The 14,023-nt window shown below is 43.5% G+C and overlaps 1 protein-coding gene across 1 annotated transcript in view; it reads left to right on the plus strand.

The window, feature by feature from the left end:
- The window catches only part of LOC137329115 (chondroitin sulfate N-acetylgalactosaminyltransferase 1-like), a 106,978-nt gene extending 93,997 nt beyond the window's left edge, over window positions 1–12,981 (plus strand). The window contains exons 7-9 of the mRNA XM_067994392.1: window positions 4,394–4,488; window positions 5,306–5,387; window positions 7,437–12,981. Of these exons, the coding sequence (XP_067850493.1) occupies window positions 4,394–4,488; window positions 5,306–5,387; window positions 7,437–7,726 (467 nt within the window). The 3' untranslated portion in view covers window positions 7,727–12,981. The remainder of the gene's footprint in view (window positions 1–4,393; window positions 4,489–5,305; window positions 5,388–7,436) is intronic.
- The last annotated feature ends 1,042 nt before the right edge of the window (window positions 12,982–14,023 follow it).

Here is a 14,023-nt window from a genome sequence, read left to right on the forward strand (position 1 = left end):
AGTCCTGGATGGTGTTTGAGTTTCTTGAGTTGTTGTGGCTGCACCCAATCTTATAGATTGTAGCGAGGGTTTAACAGGTCAGGAGGTGAGTCACTCGTCACAGGGTACCCTGCCTCTGCCCTGCTCTTGTAGCCACAGTGTTGATGTGGCTGGTCCATTTCAGCGTCTGGCCATTGAAAATTTCAAATAACGCAAGGTCTAAGACTCAAATTATTCAGCAACTTGCAATTTCCACGTAACACAGGACGCATCTGCACAATTACAGCACTTCCTGTCAATCTGTCAGACCGGGCAAAACAATCGCCAATTCCAAAGGTTCAGACTGATCCCCACAAATCCTACCCGCATTACTGCTAAAGAAACTGCAGCAGCTCCCTTCTCACCTTCCTGCTTGCCGTTTGCAACAACAGCTTGCAGTTACATAGCAGAAATGAGAGGTGTGACGGTGAGTCTGTCGTCTCCATCGCCAGCTGATTGCACAGTGGATTTGAGTGATAGATGTACAAGACTACATCGCTGGATTCTGCTCAGTGTACCCACACATCTAAAAGTCAGCCGTGGCGGAATGGATAATCTGATTGCTACACGTTGAATTTTTTTTTTAAACTTCTTAAATATTACTATATAATCAGCAGGCTAAAAATCTTTGTGATCCTATCACCAGTACCAACTCAGCAATAATGTCCCTTTAATTAAGAGTTCAGTTTTCTCTATTTTTGTATGTACACATATCTTAATTTTGGGAGGTGAACCTGTTGTCCTCTGATGGATTCCATCCCACTTCTTTGGATATTTCATTGAAGGCTGGATCCTCTGACACAACCCGCAACGCTCAGAATCCCCGGCTAGTCTGACGAGCAGACAGCAGTGAGATAAAAAGACGTTAATAAAAATCAATTGAACACTTTACTGCTTCAGTACTCTGGCCTGTTCTTCTGATCATCTTTAGAAATGGCAGCCAAGATATTGAAATGTAAATGTTTGCAACAGATTCCAAAACTGGGCCAACACACAGGTCACCAAGCTTTGTCCAAAGGCAATAAAAGGCTGCTTTCATTCCCCATGCTGATTAATCATTGGAACCCAGGCGCTGAGCTTATTGACAGGGCTGGTTTGTGGCAGACTTTAGTTATTTCCTGGCTTCATCTACACACCCAGATGTCAGGAAATTCCAGAGAAGTAAGGTTAGTTATTTTGTAGGGCCTTCATTCTATGAATGATGACATCCTTCGCACACTGGAGGAACTTGTCCAATCTTGATTGATTCTGGGAGTTCACATTTGTTGTTGTTGTTGTTGTGACTCCGTTGGACTGCCCCCCTGCCCCCCCCATGCCCCCGCCCTCTTTAAAGGCCCAGGATCTTGCAACTCATCTTGACCTGCACTGACTTAAAATAACTTCATGAAAGCTCTTTAAACATAAAACTTTAACAACCCAGCAAGACCTGAAAAGGTTGATAGAGAGGGAATGAAGAATGATGAAGATCCTACAAGGTAAGGAATCCCTCATAGCAGCCATGCTAAAATGGTATCAGATTAAGAGGAGGGAGACCCTAGCTGTGGGGGAAAACCTTGGGTGATGGCCAAATTTAAACAGTGTCTGGTAACTTTGTTACCTCGCAGGCACCATTGACGGAAACCTGACTCAGAAGCCTAGGAAGTAGCCATGGGATGAGTCGGGTGGCCCTTAACCAGATCTCTGGGGCACTTGGCAGCTAAGTGATAATGAGGAAGAACACAAAGCAATAGCCATTCCACTACATGATTCATCGGCGAGTTATCGAATGCCTTCTTTCCATATGACACAAATAACTGCCGGGACTTCCCAAGTTCCCAAAATCAATATGCTTTATCCGCATTGACATGGTGACGCTTATGATCCTTATCCAATTGACGGGGAGGTGATTAAAAAAAAAAGGTACAAGAATCTCATTAGCTGTGAGGTCGCCTTGGTGAGAAGCCCCGGCTGAGTCCGCGAACTACTGTATAATTCTGCCAAGATCACGCCCAGAGCCTCCATCTCTGCGTGTGCACATAAACTGCTTAATTTTTCAATCTCTCCTCCTTGTTTTCCTCTTTTGCTTATATCTCTTGCCTGTTTTGCTCTCCTATCTGCTCCGACATCTCATTTTTTACCTTCCCCTGCCATATTAGTGTAAACCTTTCTCCACAGAACTATTACTCTCTTAGTGAGGCCTTGTTCGGGTGAAGCCCGTCCATCCTGTACTCTAGTCCCAGGACTACTCCCAGTGTCCCAGGAATATGAACCCTTTCCTTGTACATCTAGGGGGTTAAATTCGAGAATCCGGATGCAGGGGTCGTGGTTAACCCGCGCCCAGTCATTCCGATGCAGGCAGCATGTGAGATTCGTGCTGCCTGCTCACTTACCTGATTTCAGCGTGAGCAGCCAGGCCTAGCTGCGTTGTTCAGTGACTTCTCACCAGCGGGGGGGGGGGGGGGGGGCTAGATATCGCGTCAGTGGCTCGCACCTCTTGAAGGCAGCCGGCATCTCTTAAAGGCAGTCTGCACCTCTTATGTGCAAAAAACAAGATAGGGGTCCACACAGAGTCTGAATGGAGATCAGACATCACACACATAAAACACAGATGCAGGTCCCGTCCCTATGTTTGCAAACTGTTGAGTTATGTTAAAACATTTATTTAAAGGTTGAGCACTCCTAAATCCCACATCCTCCAATCTGCACACCAGACCTCACCAATCTGCTGATCTGAATTTGTACCAGGCCTGCGAGAGTGCGTGCACCAAGGTTCTCTGATGATACACGAGAGGCCTTGGTGCAAGAGGTGGACAGAAGGAGGAGCATCCTATATCCACAGTTGGGGAGGGGGGGGGGTGCGCAAGAGGCCCTCTAGACATATGCTGCTGAGGTAGTGGGAGGCAGTAGGGGACGAAGTCAATGCCAGGAGCACAGCACCACGAACATGGATGCAGTGCAGAAAGAAGTTCAGTGCTTTGACACGAGTGGTCAAGGTGAGCGAGGTCAACTGTCAAGTGGCATCTCCTACCAACTGCACCACTAGCCGCATCCACTGCTCCTCGCACTGCACCCCCCATCACCCACATACCAACAAACTCTTTCCATCAGTTCTCAACTTTTCCAATCAGATGCTTCCTCTCACCCTCACACATTACCACTGTACCAAGCCGCACACCCACAACTCACAGGTCTCACACACACTGGCAGCTATTCAACCATGACAGGCACATCACCCAAACATCCTACAGGACACTCACCGACACACGTCCCGCTTTCTTGCAGGAGAAGGTGGTGCATAACAGGAGGCAGCAAGTGGCAGTGGCATTTAGCTCCTCGAGCCTGTTCCGCCATTCAATGATATCATGGCTGATCTGTGACCTAACTCCATATACCCACCTTAGCCCCATATCCCTAATACCCTTAGTTAACAAAAATCTATCAACCTCAGATTTAAAATTCATAATTGAGCTAGCCTCAACTGCCGTTTGCAGAAGAGAGTTCCAAACTTTTCCCACCCTTTGTGTGTGGAAGCGTTTCCTAACTTCACTCCTGCAAGTCCTGGCTCTAAATTTTAGGCTATGTCCCCTAGTCCTAGTATTCAAGTATAGGAGACCGCCAAAAACAGGTAAAAATGCATTGGCAGCCAGAAGCAATAATCCAGCAACTAACCTGTAAATCCTGCATGGTCCCTTTAAATAGCGCTGGTGGGGGGGTCCTCCAGGCTGTCTAAGACATGTTCAGGTGTTCATGGTTAAGACAGTGCGTTGGCTGGAGCGTTGAGTGCCAAAATGGTATCTATCCCTTTAAATCAGCATTGCACACTGATCTAACGCATATTCTCCTTGCTTTACATGATACCAGTGTTCATTATCTGCGTGTGCGCAAATGCCTTTACCAAGATGGCGTCCGGCGCACGTCATGCTAGAAGCGCATTCTGGACACCATTTTGGGACCTTAGGAGGCCACGTAGCACCTAAAAAAACGGGTGCCTTGCGGCCGAATTTATAGCCCCATCTCTCCAGCCGGGCGTTTACCCGTTTTCTCTTGCTATTTCTATGCTGACTACTGTTATCAGAAATAATCCTGAGATTTTTACCCTTGAGCTCTTGCTCTTTGATCTGTTTCCTGATCCCCGAAGCTGCATTAATTCTGTTCCTTCCTATACCATTGGTTTCAACTTTTGGCTGTTCCGTTCCCTCTCCCAAATCTTTTTGCACCCACTCCATTATATCCTTTTCCCTGGCACCTGGAAGGCAACATGCCATTTGGGAGTCTGTGCTACAGCTACTAAAGTACAAAAGAGTGATTCTCTTCCAATCAAGGAAACTGCAGCACTCTTTAGCCGCCCCGTGTGGGCCTTTGTTACGCGTTTTAAAATTTTCTTTCTGTTTTGCAGGAAAAAAGGTTTTCTACCCTGTCCTCTTCAGTCAGTACAATCCTGCCATCATTTATGGTCATCACGACTATGTTCCACCCATTGAACAGCAGCTGGTAAGTGTATTTCAGCGTACAGTCCATGACTACAGAACTCTGTAGGAAAATGGCCCTTTTGGAGAAACCATTAACACAGACTACAGTGTACCTGTCTCCCAAACATATGGCCATGAGTTTGAATTCCAGGGCTGCTGGTCACTTGAGCCCAGCCATGTACTGTAAGATCTCTTGGTGTCCTCCTTACTGTGGTCTGGGAAAGTGTGGGCTCTTCATTTCTCAACACCAGTAATGCACCACAGCCAACAGCAGAGAGATGCAGCCATAGTGCAGCAAGCCAAACGTGTCACCGTTGAAAAGGTTTCCCTCTTCCCTTTTCGCAGGCACTCGGCAGGATCTCATCCAAGTGTACGAGTCTGGGCAATATGACCACGGGGGGGGGAAGTCATCAGAGCTGATCCTGTTCTCCCCTGATGTTCACACGTATACTTTCCAGCAGGGATCACTAGAATGCGATTAGGAGCAGGAACGTTGGCTGAATCTTCTCCTCACTAGTTCGTAGGTGCTGAGGGCCCACTCTATTCTCAGCTGAGATCAGCTACCTCAGCACAGACCGAAGTTCACACCTTCCTGGTGTAGTTAGTTCATTACAGAACATGGCTCAGCCATTAAAGGAGACAGCTGTGCAACTTTTTATTAGTTTTTACAGCATGTGTTAATGACATCTAGTGGCGTTCAAGAACTGGAATGCTTTTACAAGTATAAGTAAAATGACAAGATTTAAATTTATGGCACTGTGAAGGGGAGAAAGGTAAAAAGAGGCTTTTGAAAAATCTGATGTTACTACAGTTAACTTGGACTTTTTGTTTTGTCAAAGGCAATTAAAAAGGATTCAGGATTCTGGAGGGATTTTGGCTTTGGAATGACTTGTCAGTATAGATCAGATTTCATCAATATAGGTAAGTGTACATACAAAAGGACTTTCTTTCAGGAGAGACTGTTTACTAGAGACTTGTTCTTCAGCCAGTAGCAAGGCTGCCACCTACTGCACCTTTGCCATACTGAAGGATATAATCTGGAGAGGCTGGTGCTGCGATAACAGGATCTTGTGAGGTTCACAAGATTATACTGATCCTCATTATTATCCAGTCACAACATGTCGAGAAGTTTGGTTTCCGAGTATTAAGGAATGTATTCCATGTTGGAAAAGGATGTCAGTGGAATTTGCTTTCAAATCCTACATCCTTGTATCTGACCCATTTAGTCCACAGATATTTATGGAGCCAACATATGGGGAAAACATGTTGGTCTCTCTCCTACCTATTTTCAACCTTCCCTAACAGCTCACAGTAGTAAACAATTTTACAACACCAAGTTATAGTCCAACGATTTTATTTTTAATCCCACAAGCTTTCGGGGGCTCTCCCCTTCCTCAGGCGGTGTGGAAATGACAATTTCGAATCGAAATTGTCACTTCCACACCGCCTGAGGAAGGGGAAAGCCCCCGAAAGCTTGTGGGATTAAAAATAAAATCGTTGGACTATAACTTGGTGTTGTAAAATTGTTTACAATTGTTAACCCCAGTCCATCACCGGCATCTCCACATCATAGCTCACAGTAGCACATTGCAGTTTTCCCACTATTTATGTTGTCCATTAAAAACAAAAAGAAATAACTTGCATTTATATAGCACCTTTCATGACCTCAGAAGGTCCCATAGCGCTTTACAGTAAATTAAGTACTTTTGAAGTGTAGTCACTGTTGTTATGTAGGAAACAAAGCAGCCAATTTGCACACAAGATCCCACAAACAGCAATGTGATAATGACTAGATAGTATGTTTTAGTGGTGTTGGTTGACTGATATTGGCCAGGCATCAGGATAACTCCCCTGCTCTTCTTCGAATAGTGTCATAGGATCTTATACATCCACCTGAGGGGACAGACAGGGCCCCAGTTTAACGTCTTAACCAAATGACAGCACCTCCCACAGTGTAGCACTCCCTCAGTACTGCACTGAAGTGCCAGCCTAGGTTATGTGCTCAAGACTCTGGAGTGGGAATTGAACCCACGACCTTCTGACTCTGAGGTTAAGTGCTACCACTGAGCCACGGCTGATACTAAACTATATGGGATGCATTGTAGAAAAGTGAGATTTAAATAAGAGGCATAGTGGGATCGGTGTGCACATTGGATTATCCCCCTTAAATTTGACATTTAAAGAAACTCACTTTCTTCAACCAGTTCTTAGGCTGTGACCGATCGAAGTGTTGGGGAAGGGGGAAGCGTTGCACGAGGATGTCGGCCAGTCACGGGGAGGGTGAGCACCAGGAAGATTTGAGAATGAAGCCCATACACCCCCAAGTATGAGTATGGACCATGACTTGAGCATGTACTAGAACTCCAATTTGGTTTCAGACAAATGTGGTTGATCAACTCAGACCCCTCATTCCCCCCACTCCCACCACATTCAATTTTGGGCACTGAACCTCAGGAAAGATTTTTTGGCTTTGGAAGGGGAACAACACAGATTCACCAGAATTATTACCAGGGTTAAATGGTTAAGGACAGGATGCTTATTGTATTCCCTAGAGTTTAGAAGGTTATGGGTGATTTTATCGAGGTTCAGGAGTAAAATCAGGTAACACTTTTTTTACACAAAGTGTTGTGGCAATCTGGAATTCTCTTTCCCAAAAGGCTGTGGATGCTGGATTAATTGAAAATTTCAAGACTGAGATTGATAAACTTTTGTTAGGTAAGGGATACGGATTAAATAATTGAATGATGGAACAGGCTTGAGGGGCTGAATGGCCTATCAAGTAATGTTCTTTTGACGTAGTTGCCATTAATATTTACACATCGCTGCCCCTTACATTTTAATGGCTTCTTCGCCCTTGTCATAGCCTAGCTCTTAACTTTTATATGGGGGTGGGGGTCTTTGTTAGCCACCAAAACCTCTCCTTTCATTTGATCAGAAATGTTTGAACGTCTAAAATGTCTGTTCTTCCAGGTGGTTTTGACTTGGACATAAAAGGATGGGGAGGGGAGGACGTCCACCTCTACCGCAAGTACCTCCACAGTGACCTGATAGTGATTCGAACGCCGGTCCGCGGACTATTCCACCTCTGGCACGAGAAGCGGTGTGTGGATGAACTGACCACCGAACAGTATCGAATGTGCATGCAGTCCAAAGCCATGAACGAGGCCTCGCACGCCCAGCTGGGAATGCTGGTCTTCAGGCACGAGATCGAAGCACATCTACGTAAACAGCGACACAAGACCAGCGTGAGAAAACCTTGAGAGAGAGAGAGAGAAGCACACGCCGCATTGGCTTTATCATCGGGAACCTGACACGGGCGGAGAAAACCCATCACGGAAACAAGTTGTTTGCGAACCGTTTACTGTAACGAGGACCGAGAACGCCTTTGGACTTCTCTGCGACGCTGCAATACATATTGTGTCCCTGCAGCCTAAGGGAAAGTCACAAAAGTGCGACAGGTGGGATTTATGGATTGGAATGTCCACAGCTTCAAGGTCGATCAGAGGTTAATACAGACAAGTTCAGCTGCTGATATGAGACAGTAAGCTGGATGGTGGCTCTTCAGATTACCGAAAATTACAGCACAGCAATGTTTGTGTGTGTGTGTGTGTGTGTGTGTGTAGTATTTATATATTCTCGTTAAAAGCATGACTGCTTTTGTTGAGGATTTACTCTGAAAAGTGATTCAACAGTTCGGGATCCAAAGCAGTCACTTAAGCCAATCAAGAATCACATGGTAGATATGGAGAAGGAAGTCCATTTGGTCCATCCTAGCTCATTCATCCAGAACTGCCACCACTGCCTCCACTACGCTACTCAGAAGTCCATTCCATGTGTTGATCACTCCTAAATTTGTCTTTACTAGTTTTAACCTGTGACCCCATGTCCTTTTGTCACTTTTTCTATTCTGTTTGCTATCTTATACACCTCCATAAAATCACCTATCATGACCTCCTTTCAAGGCTGAAGAGCGCAAGTTTATTAAAGCTTTCTTCCTAACTCAGTCTTCTGACAATAGGGATGAGTCTCAAGGCTCTTCTCTGCATCACCTTCAGCAGTTGAATGTCTCCCTGTGTCTCGGTGACCAGAACTAGACACATTAGTCAAGGTGGAGTCTGACTAGTGCACTGTAGAAGAAAGACTTGCATTTATAAAGCGCCTTACCATATCTCTGTGAGTCTCCCAAAGTGTTTGATGGACGATGATTTACTTTGAAGTGCAGATTGTTATGGAGGAAAGGTGTCAGCCATTTTGCTGGCATAGAAATTTCACAAAACAGTGATGAGATGAATGAGCACCTAATCTGTTTTTGGTGGTGTTGGCTGAGGGAGGAATGTTGGCTTAGGCATTGGAAGATGTCTTTGTTTTTCTTCAAAGATTTGAAGAGTTTACGAATGGCTTCCTCTGACTTGCGCTCGACTGTTTAGGCTGCATAATTCAGCATTGTTGTTTGCTGCTCCACAGTGATTGGACCAGTTAAGCACCCAGTCTACTACAACCCCCAGATCGCTTATCAACCTCAACCGTGGTCATTTTGACACCACTCATCAAGTGCTTGCATTGCCCATTTTTTTCTTCCTATGTGCAATATTCCTTATTAAATTTCATCTGCTGCCATTTGCATATTTTATTGAGCCCATTTTGTAGGTTTCTGGCTGTCTCCTCAGATAAAAGTAGAAGGATTGTTTGATTTGCTACCTGTCAAAAGTTGCAACAAAATATCAAAGTGTTGAGTGTAAACCAAAAGTGTGTATTTAGTGAAAGTATCGAAAGGCCCAGCAGATCCTAGGCCGTGCGAACTCTGTGCTCCCAAAGACTCAGCTGAAAGAACGCAATCTGTGAACCTATTCTCACAATTACAGGGCACGTTGGGGCTATTTTCAGTCCAAAATATTCCGTGTGGATTAACGATTCCGAAACTGCTCTTCAAATCTTCAATTGCACTTTTGTTTGTTTGGTTTATGACTTCTAGCACCCTGCTATGTATAAAGTGGAAGCCTTACTAACAAAACTGTCCTGCAGTGCAGTGAGGCCATGGATAAACTATACAGTACTGAACAGTGTACATTTCTGCCTTAGAGTAGTTTCTCAATCAATAATGTGCAATCTCCAGCATACATCTTTTTAACTGTATCTGCACTATCCGGTTACATCATAAACTAAACCTTTTGTTTTTGCTGTTGTACAATCGATACAGATGCAGGAATTAGATGAATAAAAAACAGGAATCCACAGTATCAGCAGTTTGCTTACTACTGGAACCATGACATTTATTCTGGAGGTTAGCCAGTTTGGGATGCATTCAACCATTTTCTGTTGATGTGTTTGTTCTAAGTCATGACAGTGAGTGATCTGGGCAAGAGGAGTGTTCTCGACTACCTCGGTCCCACGTTACAACTGTCCTGAGACAGACTGGGAAGGTTACTGGTACCCACAAAGTGTTTTTTTTATTATTCATTCTCGGGATGTGGGCATTTATTGACCATTCCTAGTTGCCCTCGAGAAGGTGGTGGTGGTGGTGGGCTACCTTCTTGAACCGCTACAGTCCATGTGGTGAAGGTGCTCCCTAAGTGCTGATAGATAGGGAATTTCAGGCTTTTGATCCAGCGACGCTGAAGGAACAGCGATATATGTCTAAGTCAGGATGGTGTGTGACTTGGAGGTGATGGTATTCCTATGCACCTGCTACCCTTGTCATTCTAGCTGGTGAAGGTCACGGGTTTTGGAGGGGCTGCCGAAGAAGCCTTGGCGAGTACATTTAAGAGTTTGCTTCAATCAGGACAGTTTAAAAAAAACATTGATGTAGCTACAGTTGAAGTTAGAGTTTCTGAAGTATTTGAGGTTAAGACAGAAAATGTCTGAAAAGGCAAAGCAGATTGATGGACATTTGAAAGAAAATGTTTCTAGTACACTTCAGCTTTTTCTGATTTTTGTTTCAGGTGTCCAGCATTCTTGGCTCCTCTTTTCTTTACATGTTTGAAGCTATGCCAATAAGCTTATAGTAGTCAGTGGCAGTGTGATATTTGGTTAACCAATATCTTACAGGTATTTTGTATTTCTAAAGCTACTGAGAGACCAATGGTCCATCGAAATACAGTGACTACTAGGGTATCAACAGGCAATCAATCAGAAGTCACTCACCACCCTGAACATACAGCTCACATTCACCAACAGCACCAATGGCTGAACGAAATGAGGTTTGAGATTTGCAGGAAAAACAAAGCCTTAAGGAGAGAAACTTTTCCTTAGGAACAAATATTTACCAGGACCATAATACTTGTGTTGTTCTCATTCTCAGGAGAAGGGGGAAAAAAAAAGCAAATTAAGTTACCAAAGGCTGTGTGACTGAAACCAGATCTCATTAAATCTAGTTTGCACTTTACAATTGTAATTTCAATGTTTGTGAAAAATTAGAGCCTTGTACTCTTCCAGGTAACTATCACAGTGGGATTGGTATCTCCGATTTCTAAAAGGTGTGAACCGGATCGTCAGCAATAGTGATTTCCATGGAAACTCCTAATGAAGTGTGGTTTCCATCTGTTCCCTTTAAGCCCTCATCGTAACTGTGCCAACACCCCAGGTAAGCAGGCACACGCAACCACAATGCTTTTCCTGACCCACGGTCAGTGCTGCCCATGGATTGACTCCATTAATCACAATGACGAGGGCAAGCAGACTCATAGCTTTTTCCTTTCCCTCCAGAATGAGCTGCTCCATGGTAGTGGGGAGAGGGAGAGGGGAAGAGGAGGGAAAGACAGAAACATACTTTCCCCTCTTCAGTAAGATTGGAATCTGATAAACTTGATATCCAGGGTATTTTTTTTATATATTAAATGAATTTTGTAAAATACCCTGGACCAAACATGTTAATAGTTAAGATCTATGCAGTATTTATACAGTAATGTAATCTGTTGATTTATCAGGTTTGTGGATTGCTGTCAATATTTTTGAAATGTTTAAAGCTTAAGTGTTAAAAGTGTCGTGTTTACATGAACTGGATTTTATAAATGCTTAAACTTAGGGCTGGGCATTCTCAAGTAAATGACGTACCTAGATTACACACTATTGATCAAATGCTCACTTCGAGTCCAGTGCATTCCGATATACTTGGATCATACATTCCTGTCAACTTAGAAAAGTCATAGAATCATACAAAACAGAAAGAGGCCATTCGGCCCATCATGCCTGTGTGAAAGAGATATCCAGTTAGTTCCACTCCCTTGCTCTTTCCCCATATCCCTGCAACTTTTTCCTTTTCAATTATATATCCAATTTCCTTTTGAAAGTTACTAATGGAATCTGCTTCCACTACCCTTTCAGGCAGCGCATTCCAGATCATAACAACTCACTGCATAAAAAAAATTCTCCTCATCTCCGCTGGTTCTTTTGCCAATTTATTTTAAATCTGTGTCCTTTGGCTAGACCATCTTGCCAATGGAAACAGTTTCTCCCTATCTACTCTATCAAAACCCTTTATAGTTCACACTCAAGTAATAAGCCTAGTTTCAGTTTACAGTGACACTTGAAAGCTTGCTTAAGGCAAAGACACAGGAATCTGAATCTGGATTTGTTCAAGATAATGCACTCAGGTGTTAAGTCCATAACATGAATCATGTGAGTGAGACTGAAGCATCTCAATGTCATGCCAATGTGACCCACCCAGAGTGCATTATAAGGTATATAAATCAAACTATTTGTTGAGTGTTTTTTTGTTGTTGCTGCTATGTTTGTGTGCAGTTGCCTCCTCAACCCCATGACTGAATGAGAAGTGCCATTGCACCATGTGATTCAACTGCAGTAAGACTGGAATGTCTTTGTGGCCTGAAGAATACTACAGCTTCTATACTTTGCTTCTGATATCCTCAATTATCTGAACCTTATGCTTGTTTTTATAAATTGACGAATTCCATCAATGAAAGTGATTTATATTACAACCAGTCAATATCTACAGGCCACATCAAAGACTTATGGGATTTGTCAGATGGGATGCCTGGAATTATTATTTATTTGAAATATGGGCAATGGAAGAAAGTTACTTTTATAAACCCTCACCTTGTGCTTTAAATTTAGCATCAACATTATGCTGTTAATTTTCACGATTGGAAACTAAACTATTTATGGATGGGTGAAAACTGGTTGAGCTTTAAATAAAATGGGAATGTTTCTAGGTGAAAAATAAATCGTACACAAAAACTTTCCTTCACGGTGCTGTGTTTGACCAGTGGTGCTGTTAAGCTTGGATAATATTTAACTGGATACAGAAATTCATGGATCAGAGAACAGATGCCCAGCCCTATCGAAATCCATTGTAGAAGGTTTTGCTTGTGGGAGTTGTAAAGTTTCATTTTTTTGCTGTTCTGTAGATTTCAATGTATTTACTTTTTAAAATGTGGATAATTTAAGTCGCTGTAAAATACTGTACAGTAACTGAATTCAGGTAAGCTTAAAATTGTGCTTTTTGGGGTCTTGTTTTGTAAATGCTGAACAAAAGAACAAGTTTCATAATAAATGTACAAACCCTGTCTCTGTGTTGGAGTTGGCTTTTACAACTGCTAGAAATGGCATTTTCGTTCAAAACAACGTTTTCTTATACTGTCAGAGGGAACATTTCCACCTACCTCTCTCCACCCTTTCCAGGTGTTACTGGGCCAGGAACCAGGGAGATTTTTTCAGCTGATCTATTTTCTAGTGCCGCTCCTGTCCAAATGGGGGGGGGGGGGGGGGGGTGGGTGAACGGTAATGATCATGTGACATCGTATGTGTCATGTTTCCCGTCATTAGCGCCTCAGTAACACCGGCCTTAACTCACACCTGTTCATTGTTGCTAGATGATGGCAAATCAGGAATAGTTTTAAAGGAGAGAGGGCCAACCAGTATAAATACCCTTAGTTCTGGAATCAAGCTGCGTTAGTAAAGGCTGCAACACGGTGAATGTTGCAGATACTGCTTGGCCCTTTAAATTGCTGCAGGCATTGGAATTCTACAGCATATTTTCACCTCTCCTAACAACCAGGTGGGAATACCAGCAGGAGCCCACCGAAAATATTTAAATTGAGCACACCCCTGGATCAGGGCCGAGTCCATCAGACAGCTGGGAATTCTGCTGGCCTGACTTGATGCAGTGATTGCATCACAGAGGAAAGTCTAGATCTGAGCTTCTACAGATAATCTCCCTAAAGTAGTGCATACAGGCCATGGGAGAGAGAGTGGCCAGCTATTTATCACTAGCCTGCTGGCTCCAGAATCGGCAGCAAACAAGCAGTCTCTTGGGAGTCACCAGGCTGGTCTTGGACTTCAAAGTGAAATTTACCACGTTTCAAACTAAACAACTTAAATGTGCCAAATTATGGAGAGCTTTTTTTTTTTAAAACCCAGGTACTAGGCGTCACTTTTTCCTCCCCCTGGATCTTTGCACATCTTATGGGTCAAAGAGGGTTGTTTAATGATGGTTCTCCAAGGTGGCATATTCAGTTAAGGTGAGTCAAAGCAAATATGGTTGTGTAGTTGCCATACTGGCTGGTATTGGTGTGTTGACTTTATATATAAAAAGTCAGAAA

Source organism: Heptranchias perlo, chromosome 1 (genome assembly GCF_035084215.1).
Source record: "Heptranchias perlo isolate sHepPer1 chromosome 1, sHepPer1.hap1, whole genome shotgun sequence".
Lineage (NCBI taxonomy): Eukaryota > Metazoa > Chordata > Chondrichthyes > Hexanchiformes > Hexanchidae > Heptranchias > Heptranchias perlo.